The following is a 13,756-nucleotide window of genomic DNA, read 5'->3' on the forward strand; positions in this document are numbered from 1 at the left end:
CTGGATCCAGCCCACCCCCTGGCAGATCACTAACCTCACCCATCCCCCACCCTCAAAAAAAGAAACAACCCACCAGAAACAACCCCGCTAAGTGGCTGCCACCCAGAAGGGGTCTGGGAGGCACTGGAGACGAGCCAGTCTCTGGCCACACATGGGGGAACCTATTTTACTTCCAGGGACGGGGCTAGGGCTCACCCCAGGTGGAGTTTTGGGGAGGGAAAGGCTCGGGCTGTAAACCCCCAAAGCCCCGCAGCCTCCTGGCAGCACGGGGGCCTACGGGGGCTTTACAGTGCTTGCAGCCAGGGCTTAATTTCTATTAATAAGGCTAATCAGCTAAAGCCCTGGCCATTGCTTGCACTCCCTCCCTCACCCACGCTGCCTCTCCAGTGAGGCCTCCCCCAGCAAACGTAGGTCGCCCCAGTGGTGTGGCCAGGCTGGTGGGGCCCCCACACATCCCAGGGGAAGTTTTCCCCCCCACACCAAGCAGCCTCGGGGTGCCCTGGGGTGCACGGCCCAGCAGCAAGTGAGGAGAAGATGGCCACCAGGCCTGCCCATGCATGGCAGCCAGGAAGCGAGGGCTTGCTGCCTGCAACGGCAGGAGAGCCAGGGGGTCCGGGGGGACCCACAGTCAACAGTGGGTTGTACAACCCTCCTGGTACCCTGCATGTCCACCGTGGCCTCCTGGGCTGGCAGCTGCCCTGTCCGGAGCCATGGCACTGCAGCGTTCAACACCTGACCATGAGCAGCCAGCGCAGCCCCAGTGCTGGCGGGGACCCCCCAACCGCCTCCCACTGCGTCCTCTGACTGAGGCAATGTCCCAGCCACTGGGATGGGTACAGAAGTGGTGTTCTCCATTTTATTAAAAAAACAAACAAACCACAAATCTTTTCCACAGGACAACAGGGGAAAGAGCAGGGCAGTGACAGCACTGTCACCTGCCCCTGCCTTGCCCCAGGCTGCCCGGTAAAGGAAGGGGCAGATGGGACTACAGACAGACATGGTTGCCAAAGGGACTGTTTGGCGAGACGTCCTTCTCTGCTCACAGCCAGGCTAGCAAAGCTTCACCTTTGCCATCCTGCTAGTTCTGCCCCATGTGCTCCATGATCTCACCCATCTGTCCCTCCACCTCCCACACCAGCAGCATCCCCTCTCCCGGCCACCAGCACCAGTGACACCAGACATCTCCCATGCAAGTATGGTAACATCACACGGGGAGGGGGGACAGGGGGTGATAGAAAAAAAGCAGCAGGGATCTGCTGCTGGCTTAAGTATGCCAGACAGCCAGGTGAGATGGGTCCCAATGTCCTGGAGGTAAGGCAGTGGAAAAGAGAGGTCACTTCATGAGTGGTAGCACAAGGTTGCTGCCCAGCTGGGCGTCACTTTTATGCCTCCCCCTTCTCTGCTGAAATTCTCCACTGTCTGCAGCCCCACTTCATCGGATGATGGGTGCTGAGCGGTCATTGGTGACTGTGGGACGCAGCTTGACTGTGGCAAAGGGGTTGGTACCTCTGGAAGCAGAAAGGAAACAGGCAACCATCAGGAAAATCTGCAAAGACCATGCAGGGGTCCCACTGACCAAGCAAAGGCTACTTAGTCCTGCTCGCCAGCCCAGGAGGAGAGTGTGGCAAAGCTGGCTGCTAGGTGTGTTTTCTCCCTCCTTAACACACCCTGCTGCAGGTTCCCATGTGTTTCCCCTGGTACTCTCCTCAGGGCTTCTCACCCTCCCTCTCTCATAGGATGAAGAAGGGACTAGCATAAGGCTGTCCCTTGCAGTAGCACTCTACACTTGTGGCCCCTGACCCTCCAAGCAAGGGGTGAGGGAGCAGAAAGAGGCCATAGCACCAGGCCAGAAACACGGAGACACCAACCCAGTTGCAGGGGGAAGGAAAGCAGGGATTTATGGCAAGTCTTATCTCCACAGACCTGGCTCATCAAAGCTAAAAGCCATGTCCCTTATGCCTCAGCCCTTTCCAAGCAGGTAGAGCTGCCCAAATCGTGTAGCTCCATGCTCAGGCTGTGAGCTTCTATTGTGGCTCTTCTGGAATGGATGGGAAGGAGCATGCAGGTCTGGCCGTATGCTTGGTGTGCTCAAGTCCTACACCTTCTACCTGAGGTAGAAGAGCACCTTCCCAGTCAGCAGAGGCCAGAATCGCCCAGCTCTGCCTCCTGTCCTGGGAGGTGGGTTGTGCATTGCTTTCCTCCAGACACTTCCCTGTTCCTCCCACATTTGATAATCCAAAAGATTAAATAATAATAGCATTGGAATAATGCCTCCCCTGTCTGATGATTCCAGAGCAGAGCTCCACACCTCACTCACCGTGGGAAGAGTTCAGGGGGCCGGTCAAATACTCCTGATTTCTGCAGTTAAAAGAAAAGCAGCAGTGAGCGATCTGGGGTGGGGAACGGAGAGACAGAAGTGGGGCAGGAGACACCGCACACATGGAGGAAGATTTCACAAAACACTGAAGTGATTTAGGAGCCCGAGTCCTATTAACAGGGCTCTGATTACTTATTCATTCAAGCTTTGCAGAAGGCCACAGATTTACCACTACAGATAACACCCTGATTTCTGTGGTGGGGGGTTGTCCCTACATCACAGGTTTCCTGTTCCCCCAGGACACATCCCTTTGTCTTGGGGAAGAAAGGAGATGGCTCAGATCCCCAAAGTGTCATGTCTGAAGAGCACAGCAAACAGTGACAGTCTGAGCTACATTTCACCCTGCCAGCACAGCCAGAGATGCCCCCTTCATGTTGGCCACACATCCTGGGGCAAAGAGTCCATCTCATCAGTGCCCTCACATGTTTCCTGCATCCACAGGGAACTCAGGAGCTGCAGCTACCTACCCCACACCACAACCTGCTTAAACGTGGACCAACCCGATGGAGAAAGATGGACCTAGGCCCTGTGGCCCTTATTCTTGGCCAGTAGCTAGTGAACAGATAGATCAGTGACATCTGGCCTGCTAAAGAACACCAGTTTCTGTAGCTGGTGTCAGACAAGAAAGCCACATGTGTTCCAGCTGGGAATCAAACACACATCCATTTGCTCCTGGCTCAACTGGAGGATGTCTTGGGCATAAGTTTAGAGCAAGGCTAAGTTTTTCAAAACTTCTAGTGAGGGGTCAATTGCTCTGCCATGGTACTCCAAATGCTCTACGCATTTCACTGCTCAATCCCAGGTCTATCTCTATGCCCTAGCCCTGGGACCAGATGGAAACCAGTGACCCAGAGCAGGGGACAGGCTGCAGAGCCTGTTCCCCTGTGTGTTGTGCGGCCTGAGGTTCCCTGAAACCACAAAGGAGGACATGAAAGGCAAAAAAAGAGTAATTAAATGTTGCATTTTTCAGTCCTTTGAGCCATCCAGTCGCTTGCAACCTTGCGCTGGCTTGCAAGCAGTGACCAGAAATGAAGTTTCTCAGCCTCCTCTGAGACTGAGCAACATGCCACAGGCAGCACCACTCTTCCCTCTCCCAGGTCCTTGCCTTTAACTACCCTCAACTTCATCCTCACCGGTCAATTCCCCCCAGCTGGGAGCAGTGACTAAGCGGAGGCTTTCCTTAGCACACCATCCATAAGCCATGGGCCGGACACAACTTGTTCTAGGGCTTTCCAAAACGGCTGTGCCCTCAGCCTTTACCCCTAGCTTTTCCCCTACCCCAGCTGTGACTTTACGCCAGCCCTTGCTTGAATTTAGAAGAGGACTCCTACGAAACTCCTCTCCATTCTCTGAAGGGAGAAGAAGGATGGCATCTCTGTTAGCTGGTCACCCAGCCCAGCCTGATCACTCCATGGTCCTACTATTAGCAGAAAGAGGTGCTGCCCTGGAGCCACCAGAAATCAGGCTGGGAGGTCATGGAGAATAGGACTGAACTGAAGGGTCCCTGGTGAGCAAAAAAAAGAGAGAAATAAGAAGGGCAGGGGCAGAGAAGCAGCTCCTTGTGGGAGCAAGCCAGGCACGGAGGATCTGCACACACAAGGCTGACCAGCAGGGGCCACCAGGACATGGTGGCATGCAAACAGACTCGGTGAGAAAGGCCAGTGCTAGCAAGACACCTTAGCTCGGGGAGGGAAGCCACACACCAAAATCTGGAAGGTGTTTTTCTTTCTCAAGAGGCCAATGCAGAAAAGGTGTGCGTTGGAAGATGAAAGTCAGACGTGGCCCACTCCACACACACGCACTGGTCACTCCTCCTGCACTCACCTTGGAGCCAGAACTGACTGGCGTGGCTACCCCAGTCTGGTGACTGCTGGCACCCACTGAGAGGGGAGGTGGGTTTGGCAAACTGGGCTGGGCCGCAGCAGGCCAGTAATTGCTAGAGGAAGGAGTGCTGGGACGGTCCAGGATGTCATCCATACTGTGACTGCTTCGCAGTGGGAAGGACCTGAGCAAGAGCAGAAGACAGCAGGGTGAGAATCAAAGAGCAAGGAATAGGGAGCAGCAGAGGTGCTAGCTGCAACATGTGTCTGTGGGATGTCTCTGGAGAAAATACACATGGCTTGGACTGGTCCAGTCACAAGTGCCTTTGAGAAGATACTGCACGTGTCAGGGGAGCCTTCTAGGTAAGCCTGTGATATCTCAGGGCACAGTGAGGCTCTCAGCAGATGTTCCAGCATGGGAGCACTGCAGCTTTCCATGGGGCACATCCCAAACAAGTACCCCACTGGTGTTAGTGACCTACCAGGAGCCACTCCAGCTCCTGCCTGGCCAGTTACTCTCCTGTTACCTGGTGGTTGGCTCCTCCATCTCTCTTGCATCCTCCAGAGGCTTGACATAAGCTTCAGGGAACCAGCCGCATCTAGGGCACAGACACAAATGAGACCAGGCAATCGCAGTTTGTGGTTCTTCGGATCCAGCTGTCCAGCACTCCTATCTACACCCACCCCACACATCCACCAAGCTGCTGCTGCTGCTGCACTGGGTGTGACAGGGTTCCTGCACATCTTTCACCTCTGGGTGGGGCACGGGGTTACTGCGAGACTGTCCTTGGAGAGACAGTCCTTGGAGCAGGACTCGCTCTTCTCAGAGGCCATGCAAAATCCACGCTCCCAGTAGCAATGCTGGTGCAACCCAGGAAGAGATGCTCCGACTGAGCACGATCACAAGGAAGCCAAGGCCAGAACACAAGGAAGCTGTGGAAATCCTTTCTCCTCAGGGTAAAACAGTTCCACCCCAGAAACCTCTGCAAAGAAAGGCACTGCTCTTGCTCATCTCACATCTGAGCGTGAGCTTCCCTGCAGAGCACGGTGCAGGGGTCCCGTGTGGAACAGGGCAGACTTTGCACACAGGTTTTGACCGGTGGTGCCACGGAGAGTAATTCAGTAAGTGCTGGGTGCAGCAGTTTCCATGCCATGTCTGTGCTGGAGGCTGTGACAGCAGTTGTGGTGTGAGCTGAGAAATGCCAGGCCTCTCAGGTAACTCCAGCAGTTCGTGGCCCTGAGCTGGATCTCATGACAGAAGTCACTCAGTCATGCAAGCCAGGAGGGGGTCGCTGCATCCCTGGATCTTCTACCCAAAGCCCCCAGTGCTTTCTTAGGCAGCTCATCCACACTAGCCCAGCCCCACCGCATCACCTTGGCTTGGAGAGCCCCCATGCTAGGCACAACCCCCAGCTGAGGATACGGTGATGTCCCACCCAGATGGTGGGTGAGGCACAGTGCCCAGACCACACCAGGAGGGGAGCAGGGAGAGAATTTCAGGCTTAAGCCTCCCAGCCTCAGACCCAGCAAGCCTGCATCAGGACCATTTACAGCACCAAAGTCACGTACGTGGATGAGCCCTCCAGCTTGCCGTACAGCCAGCCGTTCTGCGCATCTGGCATCAGCACCGTGATGACATCCCCGGGGTCAAACCGTAGCAGGGTCCGGTTGACACCAGTCGTGTGGGGCACGATAGCTTGCACTCTCGCTGTGCTGCTCCTCCTCCTGCCTTCGCTGCCGCTGCTGGCCTCACCAAAGGAACCTGAACGGGAGGTACGGCCAGTAGGGAGCAAACCTGCAGGGACAAAGGGGTCTGGCTGGAGTCTGGCATCCTCCTGCAAGACCCACACTGCCTTGAAGGGACCAGTGCTTCCCCAGTCAAATAATCACTCTAGAGAAGGAGTAGACAGCCTTCCTCTGCAAGGAGACAGCAAGGCATAGCATGGGCAAAGCATGGGAAAACATTCATCTTGCAGAGAAAATCAACTCAAGCCGAAACGACTTGCTTTGCACTATTCTTCTTTGGCCAAAGGTCTAGAGCATAGACATTGCATGTCCTGGCTGATGGCCCCCTTCCCAGCCCTGAAGCTGGAAAGACCTAAAGCAACTATTTGGGTAATTTTTCTCCCTCCCTGACCAACCCCCCCCTTTTTTTTTTAACACTTCAAGCTGAAATTTTTAAGGCTAGACATCAGGTTAAGTGGCTGGGTATCGTAGGGCAGGCTCATATTTAATCCGGTAGCATGAGGGCAGGTGCTTTACCAAAATGGGAACTCCAGTAAGCACCAGCCCTCATGGTTTAAGGAGCCTTGAAAATTGCACGTCTGGGGGTTCCCCACCTCACACAGCCAGACAAGAAGCCTGGCCTTGTCCCGGATGGACCCTGCTTTGAAGCCTGAGTTCAGCCCTCTGCTTCATTCAGCCTTGCCCCCACAGCTCCCATACACACTGTCCTCTCACCATGCCCTGGAATATGGCTGAGGACCAGTGGTCTGATAGAGTGGTGGCCCCTCCTGAAACCCAACCCTGTTCCCAGAGAGGTCCAACCCCTCTATGTCCCCACAGCATTGCTCCCAGACCCATGTCATACTAGCTGATGGTGTCCTCCGCAATGGCCACCTGGGGGGCTCTGGTTGAGGAGACAGTCTCATTTCTGGAGGCTCTGCAGAGAAGACGCTGGATCTACTCCCAGTTATGGGAGAAGAAAAGTCCTCAAGGGGTCTCTGGGGCTGTTGGAAGGAAAGGAGGCTGAACACATATCCGCAGGGGTTGTGTTAATCAGGAGATGCTCTGAGAGATACTCAGTCCTTCTTAGAAAGGCAAACCCAGCACATTCCCCTGTTGCAGGCCATACACATACTTCCCTTCATCTTGGCCAGGAAAGGCCACAGAAGCTGGACAAGGTAGCCAGTACCACCAAGGTTGGCCAAGGACTGGCCGTGCCCCACAGCCTGAAAGGCGGAGCTGCAGCCTCACCACCACAGAATCATAGAATAGCTTGGGTTGGAAGGGACCTTTAAGGGCCATCTAGTCCAACCCCCCTGCAATGAGCAGGAGGACACCTTCAACTAGATCAGGTTGCTCAGAGCCCTGTCCAACCTGACCCTTGAATGTTTCCAGGGATGGGGCATCTACCACCTCTCTGGGCAACCTGCTCCAGTGTTTCACCAAACAAGGTGAAGGCTGTCCATGGGTCCTCACCATCTCGAGGTGGGTAGGGGTGAGCCGGCCTGATGGATACCCCTGACTGTGGGAGGCTGCGAGAAGACCCTGTGAGTGGCTATTCGAGGGGTTGCGGCTGGCCTCCAGCTGCTCCTTCCACTGTGGTGCCTTAGTCTGGATCATGCCCCGAGCCTGGGGAGAGAGAAGGAGTGACAGACAAAGCAGGACAGCTACAGAGGGAACCGAGGGCTGCCGTGTGCATCAGGTTGGGGACCAGCTGCTCCCACAATTAGGTTTGTGGGAATGACCAAACAGAGCCCCACAGGAGCGAATTTCTAGGATGGCACCCTCCAGCAGAGACCCTGTGGTTTCAAAGACCCTGCTGTACACACCTACATCACCTTTACCTCTCCCATCACGCACACACCCAACTAACCCCCATGTCAGCACCATCCTCAGCCCCAGCCATGCTCTCCTAGCTTAGTACAGCCAGCCTGTACTTAGTACGACCAGCAAGAAATGAAATAGATTTTCCTGCCCAGTCCATGCACAGATGTTGCCTTCACCCAAGGGGCATCTTGGCCCTGGCTCCATCCTCCTGCATGCTTCTCCTCCAGCCATGCTGCCTGCTCCCCCAGCTCTGCCCCCCAGCATGCCAGGGCCATACCCTGCTGTAAAACTGGAGGAGAGTATTGTAGAGCATCTGATGCTTTTCAGCCAGGAAGCGGTAGCGACGTTTCTCCTCCAGCTCAGCCTCCCTCTGGCTCTCAGAGACAAACACCTGCATCTCTGAGCACAGTCGCATCACATTCTCCTGAAACACAAAGGAAAGAGGGAGGAAGGCATCAGCATAAGTTCAGAAGAAGGGGCTCATACACGGCAGGGGAAGGGTTGAAACAGGTGGTCATGTCTACGAGCTTCCCAGTCCGCTTGCAGTGCTGGAGCAGCACAGAGGAGCTAAAGCGGAATCCCAGGGATTAAACCTTGCACACTGAGGCTTGCTGCATGAGGAAAGGTCTTGGCAGGAGTGAGCACCACAGGACTGCAGCACCCTGAGGAAAAGGAGTTTCCTCCTTTCCAGATAAGCCTGCTGTCTCTTGAACGTCGGTGTCAATCCCTTGGCTTTTAAGGAAGGATGAGGTTGCTGAGAAATCAAGCCTTGGCTCCAGAGAAATCATCCAGTTCTTTTTCCAGCTCCCCTTCCCACAATCACTGCTCACCTTCATCTCCCGGACGTTTTTATCACGGGCCCTCTCCATTCTCCACAGCTCTGCCATGCACTTATCCAGGTTGGTGGCTCTGCGCTGGTACTCCAGCTCATACTGCTTCTGGCTCTCCTGCCAGGGAGAAACCAGGCTTGATAAGGAACCAGAGACACACCGTGATACAGCAAGGGTCCTGCTCTGATGAGTGATTGAACATCTGAGTACCCCTGAAATCAGACTTCACCTGGACCTCTTATAAAGTCTTTCTTTACCTTGCCCTTCACTTCAAAGGGCCCCATAGTGCTGATGAACCTCAAGATCTCAGGAGCAAGAACTGGCACCCAGCTCCCCCAGCACTGGGAGCCCAGGCCTCTGTCTCCCTCTGTGACACTACCCACCAGCATGGCCAGCTGGGCCACAGCAGCACAGGACGTACACCCATGCAGAAGCTGTAGTTTGGAGAAGCTGGGAATTCTGCTTTTGGGATGCCTAGCCTCTTAGCCCAGTTGAAGCATTTGGCAAGTCCCAGTGCACAAAAAACAGTTGCCTTCCCTCTTTAGCTCTCCATCATCAGCCAAATGAGGTGGGGGGGGAGGGGCGGGGGGGTTGGTCCATGAAGGAGAGGAAGATAAGCCCCCCCTAACTCCTTCTGCGGAAAGTCAAGGAAACACACCAGATGCTGAAGCAAAGCCCTTGGGTGGAGGGGAGAGGGAAACAAGGAGGGCTGAGGGGGAGAAGGGAGCTCATCACTCACACTGATGAACTGCACGTCCATTTTAGTGTTCTTCTCCATGTGCTGCAGCAGGTCCACATGGAAGGTCTGAGCCTGGAAGAGGCAAAGGAGCCATCACCCTTGTCCCTTCACCATATGGGGTGTTACATGCACTGTGGTGAGGAGTGGCTCATAAAACCTGCAGAGCTGGTAACTCTTGCCACCTGGACCCCATACAGAAGCCAGAAATGGACACATCAGGGCTACCATGGAGCAGCCCTGCAGCTTGGGGATTGGCACTCAGCAGCCACCTGACCATTATCCCTCAAGCTTTGGCATGGGCACAAACAGCAGTATCTGGAAGGGTTATCAGCCCCTCCACTCCTGTCCCACCACTGCCACCCAGGAAAAGAGAGGATGGCCTTGCCATGTGTTCCGAGCCAGGCATTGCTCAGTCTACTGCACACCTTCCACTGCACTTGTGAGGAGGTGGTAACAGTCCACCAAGGACACCAAACACTGAACACCAGCCAGGCTGCGGGCACGCCAGCTCTGTAACACACCTCTGTCACATGCAGCAAGGACTGCAAGGAAGCAGGCACCTGCCAGCAGGCATGTGAGAGGGCAGGAGACAGGGCAAACTGGGCAAATGCTGGCAAGCTGTGGTTAAGGAAGCCCCTTTATTCCCCGCCTGCACCAGTGCTCAGGAAAACCACTCACCACAACTTCCAAATCAGAGCTCAGGAGTCTCTGTGTGTCAGACATCTGCATCAGAATTTCACCTTCAGGGAAAGAGACAGGAGACGGTGGAAAAATCCTGTGGCCATTTCCTTGTGTGCCCAAGGAGGCAGACCACAGTGTGCAGCTCAAGCTGATGATATACAGGTGTGAAAGTCCAACAGATATCGCAGAGCGCTGCTCTCTGCACCCTGAGAGAGGCTAGTAGCCTTCCTCCCCAGGGCTCAGCTCCACCACCACTCCTCAGGCACTGCCCAATGCAGGGTTGCTCCAGCCCACGAAGCTGCCAGACCAGTGCTCTGCTCCAGCCCCAGGTGCCCACCAGCAGCCTCGGCTCTGCCATGGGCTCTGGGTGCTGGGTCTCTGCTCTGCCACAGCCCCTGCAGGCCCCATTTGTAACTCCAGTGCCACCCCAGCTGCAGTGCATGGCTCTGGCTGTCCTACAGGAAGGCAGCTACAGCACCTGCTGCCGATGCTGTGCATGGTCCCGCTTCGCCAGGGTTGGTATTACAAAACCAGGAAAGGAAGAGACTGACAGCAGGGAGCAGAGGAGCTAGCTGGGTGGTGCAGATGATGATAGGAGTCTGCAGAAGGGACACATCTGCTGGAAGCTTTTTACTAAAACGTTTAGCAGTAGAGCAGTTCCCTGAACATATTTTCAGCAGCTGCCATTAGGCTGCAGAACAATTTGCACTGCTGAGCGTAAGCCCCTCAGCTCCAAGCTGCCATTTCAGCTGGCTGCAGGCTCAGGAGGACATCATCCCATCAGCTGTTGTCAGTCCATACATTCCAGCATTTCCCTCACACTTGCGAGGAGGAGGAAACTGGTTCCTCCAAGATGAAAACTTCAGCTCTCAGAGTAGGATGCCTCAGCAAGCATTTGTTTCCATGAGCGGTCCATTGCTGAAGGTCCATCCCAGGAGCTGAGCTCAGTCATTGATCTCAGAGAGATACAGGGCAGAGTGCTGGGGCCTTGAGGGATATTCAAGGGTACACAATAAATTTGACTCTCACCACCTGGACAGGGCCTGGCACTGTGAGACACCATTTAGAGGAGCTGTATTCCTTCCCGCAGTACCTGGAAAGGGACCAGCTAAGGGGAAGGGTCCAAAAAAATGTAACTGTGGTTCATCACAGGAAAGAGGATGGTGAGTGGAGAGGCTTACCCAGCATGTGTGAGGTGGAGCTCTGCAGCGCTTGCTCCCCAATCTTCTCTATCGCCTTAAAATACACTTCAGCAGCTTTGGATAATGCTGTGAAGAGAGGAGAAGGGAGGTGAGGATCTGACCTGCCTTCCCACCATCACCAGCCCCAGCAAGCAGTACACAGGACAGCCACCCCCCGGTACATCACCTGTAGGCAAGGGTACCCCATCCCTTCCCATCTGTGCCTAATAACAGCAGTGGGTCCTGGAGCAGAAGAGGGCTTAAGAGCAGCTCAGGACATGTCAGCGAGGGGATGGGTACCAGCAACCTTGTTCTGGGTGATGGCACAGTGAATGCCCAGGACAGATGCAGCAGCATGGTCTGGAGCCCTGGCTCTGCAGGACCCCACTCACCGTGGAAAGCACGCAGGTAGTTGTTCCCGAGGTACACCAGGTTCTCCAGCGCGGGGTTGAACTGCTCCAGGATACTCTGTGGCCAGGCAGAAGCACGTTAGCACCAGTCTTCCTCACGGCCCAGAGACCTCAGCAGGTCGATGCCCTCCTGCTGTGGATCAGCCGGGTGCAACAGGGACCCAGAGAGCTCCCCCGGCCGTGACGCTGGCAGCCATGCACAAAGTCGGCTCCCTGCATCGGAGGTAGCTGGGACTCGGACCTTCAGCTGCCCCAAGTCCTCTCCAGGCAGCCAGGAGAGGAGCAATGCCAGAGGGCGAGTTAGCCCACTGCAGAGCCAAGCAGTTGCCTGAAGATGACTGTCTCCCCAGGCCCCACACCCATGCTGTAGACAGGGAAGTAACTGCAAGGGGATCTGAGCAGCCTTTTCCCTCACCCCCGAGCCAGCCAGGGTGAGGGCCACCACTTATTATCCAGGCACGAACACAACTTTTTCCTGGCCAGGAAACTGCCAGCCTCAGAAGCTTAGTAAGAGAAAGCATGGGCTGCTTCAGGCCAGCCACTCTGCTCTTACCTGCTGTGCTTAGCAAAGGTGTTTATTGCCCACAGCAGAGAAGACCAGAGGCTGGAATAAGCAGTTCCTCTGTCTCCCAGCCCTCACCCCCTTGGTGCAGCATCAATGTGTGTAGGGAAGCGTTTGTGAGATCAGACAGCTCTTTCCAGCAAGGGGGAAAACAACCGACTGAACTCCTCCTTCCTACCAGGAACAAAGGTGTGTCACCCTTCATTTTCCCCAAACCACCCTGGTGGCCCAACTCCTTCCCAGATCTGCCTTAAGACCCACACCACACTCCCCACCTGCCATCTACTCTCAAACACAGCCCAGAGCCCGCAGGAGCTGCTACAGTTCAGCCCAGGGACAGATCCAGCCCTCAGCTGCCCACCCAAGGGAGCCTTTGGCAGAAAACAGCTCTTCTCCTCCCCTCCGCACGTCTCCTCTAGGCAGACCGGAGCAACCTTCGGTGCTGGCACTCACCTTGTAGATGGAGATGGTGGTTCTGTAGGACAAGTCCATATCTGGAGCCTTTTCCCTCTCCCGCAGAGAAACAAGGAGCAAAGGAGGAGAGCACAAGATGCTGTACTGGCCCAGAGGACTCTGCTTCTGCACAGCGGCTGGATGGAAAGAGCCCGTCACTGGTAAGGAAGGGCGGCAGGAAGACACAGACACGGTACAAAGGGAATGGAGCACTGCTGAAGTTTAATAATTCACCAGCCGAGAGGCTGGAACTTGATCTCTGGAAGTAACCAGACTCCGGGGAGAGAGGAATCCTGTGACAGCCAGCAAGGGCATGTGACTGCCTCTTTGCATTATTGATTGCCAGCTCCGTGTACCCGGCTCTCCCTGCCCCGACACCTGCAGAGCCAGCCACCTGCCAGAGCAACCACCTTATGGCTCGCTGCCTCTGTCACTGTTGCTGCTCAGCGGTGGCTTGCTCGGCCTCGCTGTGCTAGCAGAGCATCTTCAGGTCTCTCTCACAGAGGCACCTCACGAGTCAGGAGATCCGTATCAGCCTGCAATTGCAGGCAGCAAATAGCAGCAGGCAGGGGGAAATACAAGGAAAGCTCAAAATGGGATTCAGCTCTTCCCTGCCCGCTATTGTCCCAGATCAGGCCTCAGCCCTCTGGCTCTTAGCCGCCCTCCCGCTCCCAGTGAGACTCCCTAAGGGCAGGCACAAGCTTGTGCCCGAGCCCTCCTGCTGTCCCTGCCTGCGCAGGGAGCCTAACACAGCATCACTCCAGGAAGTCCCTGCAGACGGTCCAGGCTTACAAAGAGTGAGGGAAGGTGCAAGTCAGGGCAAAAAGCAGGAAAGAACTCATGTTCTCTCCATCTCAAGACACAAAGTTTTGCTTTTCCACAGCAAGGTAAGCCCTCTGTTGTGTAGGAAAAGAAAGCTTTTACTCCACATTAAAAGCCCTTCAATTCCACAATCACATTTGTGAAACTGAAGATCAGAAGACAGTTTTTAGCCGTATCCATGACAGCAGCCACATTCCTGCCAGCAGCATCCCTTAGGAACCAGTGGGCACCAGGTCCAGCAGACCTGCAGCAGTTATCTTACCCAGGAACCACCTGGGGAACCAAAATGAAAGTCCCACCTCCAGTCATTTGTATCCTGAGGGACTTGT

The 13,756-nt window shown here is 55.1% G+C and overlaps 1 protein-coding gene across 1 annotated transcript; it reads right to left on the bottom strand.

Annotated features, from left to right (window-relative positions):
• Positions 1–834: 834 nt before the first annotated feature.
• On the bottom strand, positions 835–12,812 carry BAIAP2L2 (BAR/IMD domain containing adaptor protein 2 like 2). The gene is made up of 14 exons (XM_005446737.3): positions 12,606–12,812; positions 11,573–11,648; positions 11,181–11,267; positions 9,997–10,058; positions 9,319–9,390; positions 8,580–8,696; positions 8,027–8,173; positions 7,399–7,551; positions 6,788–6,926; positions 5,767–5,992; positions 4,725–4,796; positions 4,202–4,382; positions 2,318–2,358; positions 835–1,508 (listed from the first exon to the last, which is right to left on the bottom strand). The coding sequence occupies exons 1-14, from the start codon at positions 12,642–12,644 to the stop codon at positions 1,433–1,435; spliced, it is 1,488 nt and encodes a 495-aa protein (XP_005446794.1). The 5' UTR covers positions 12,645–12,812; the 3' UTR covers positions 835–1,432.
• Positions 12,813–13,756: the final 944 nt, after the last annotated feature.

The sequence above is a fragment of the Falco cherrug genome, chromosome 5, assembly GCF_023634085.1.
Source record: "Falco cherrug isolate bFalChe1 chromosome 5, bFalChe1.pri, whole genome shotgun sequence".
NCBI lineage: Eukaryota > Metazoa > Chordata > Aves > Falconiformes > Falconidae > Falco > Falco cherrug.

Coding starts and splice junctions, on each gene's coding strand:
- BAIAP2L2 (XM_005446737.3), bottom strand. CDS start 12,644: ATGGACTTGTCCTACAGAACCACCATCTCCATCTACAAG. Junction 11,268..11,572: donor CTACCTGCGTGCTTTCCACG/GTGAGTGGGGTC, acceptor CTCTCTTCACAG/CATTATCCAAAGCTGCTGAA. Junction 5,993..6,787: donor GCGGAGGACACCATCAGCTA/GTATGACATGGG, acceptor TTGTCCCTGCAG/GTTTGCTCCCTACTGGCCGT.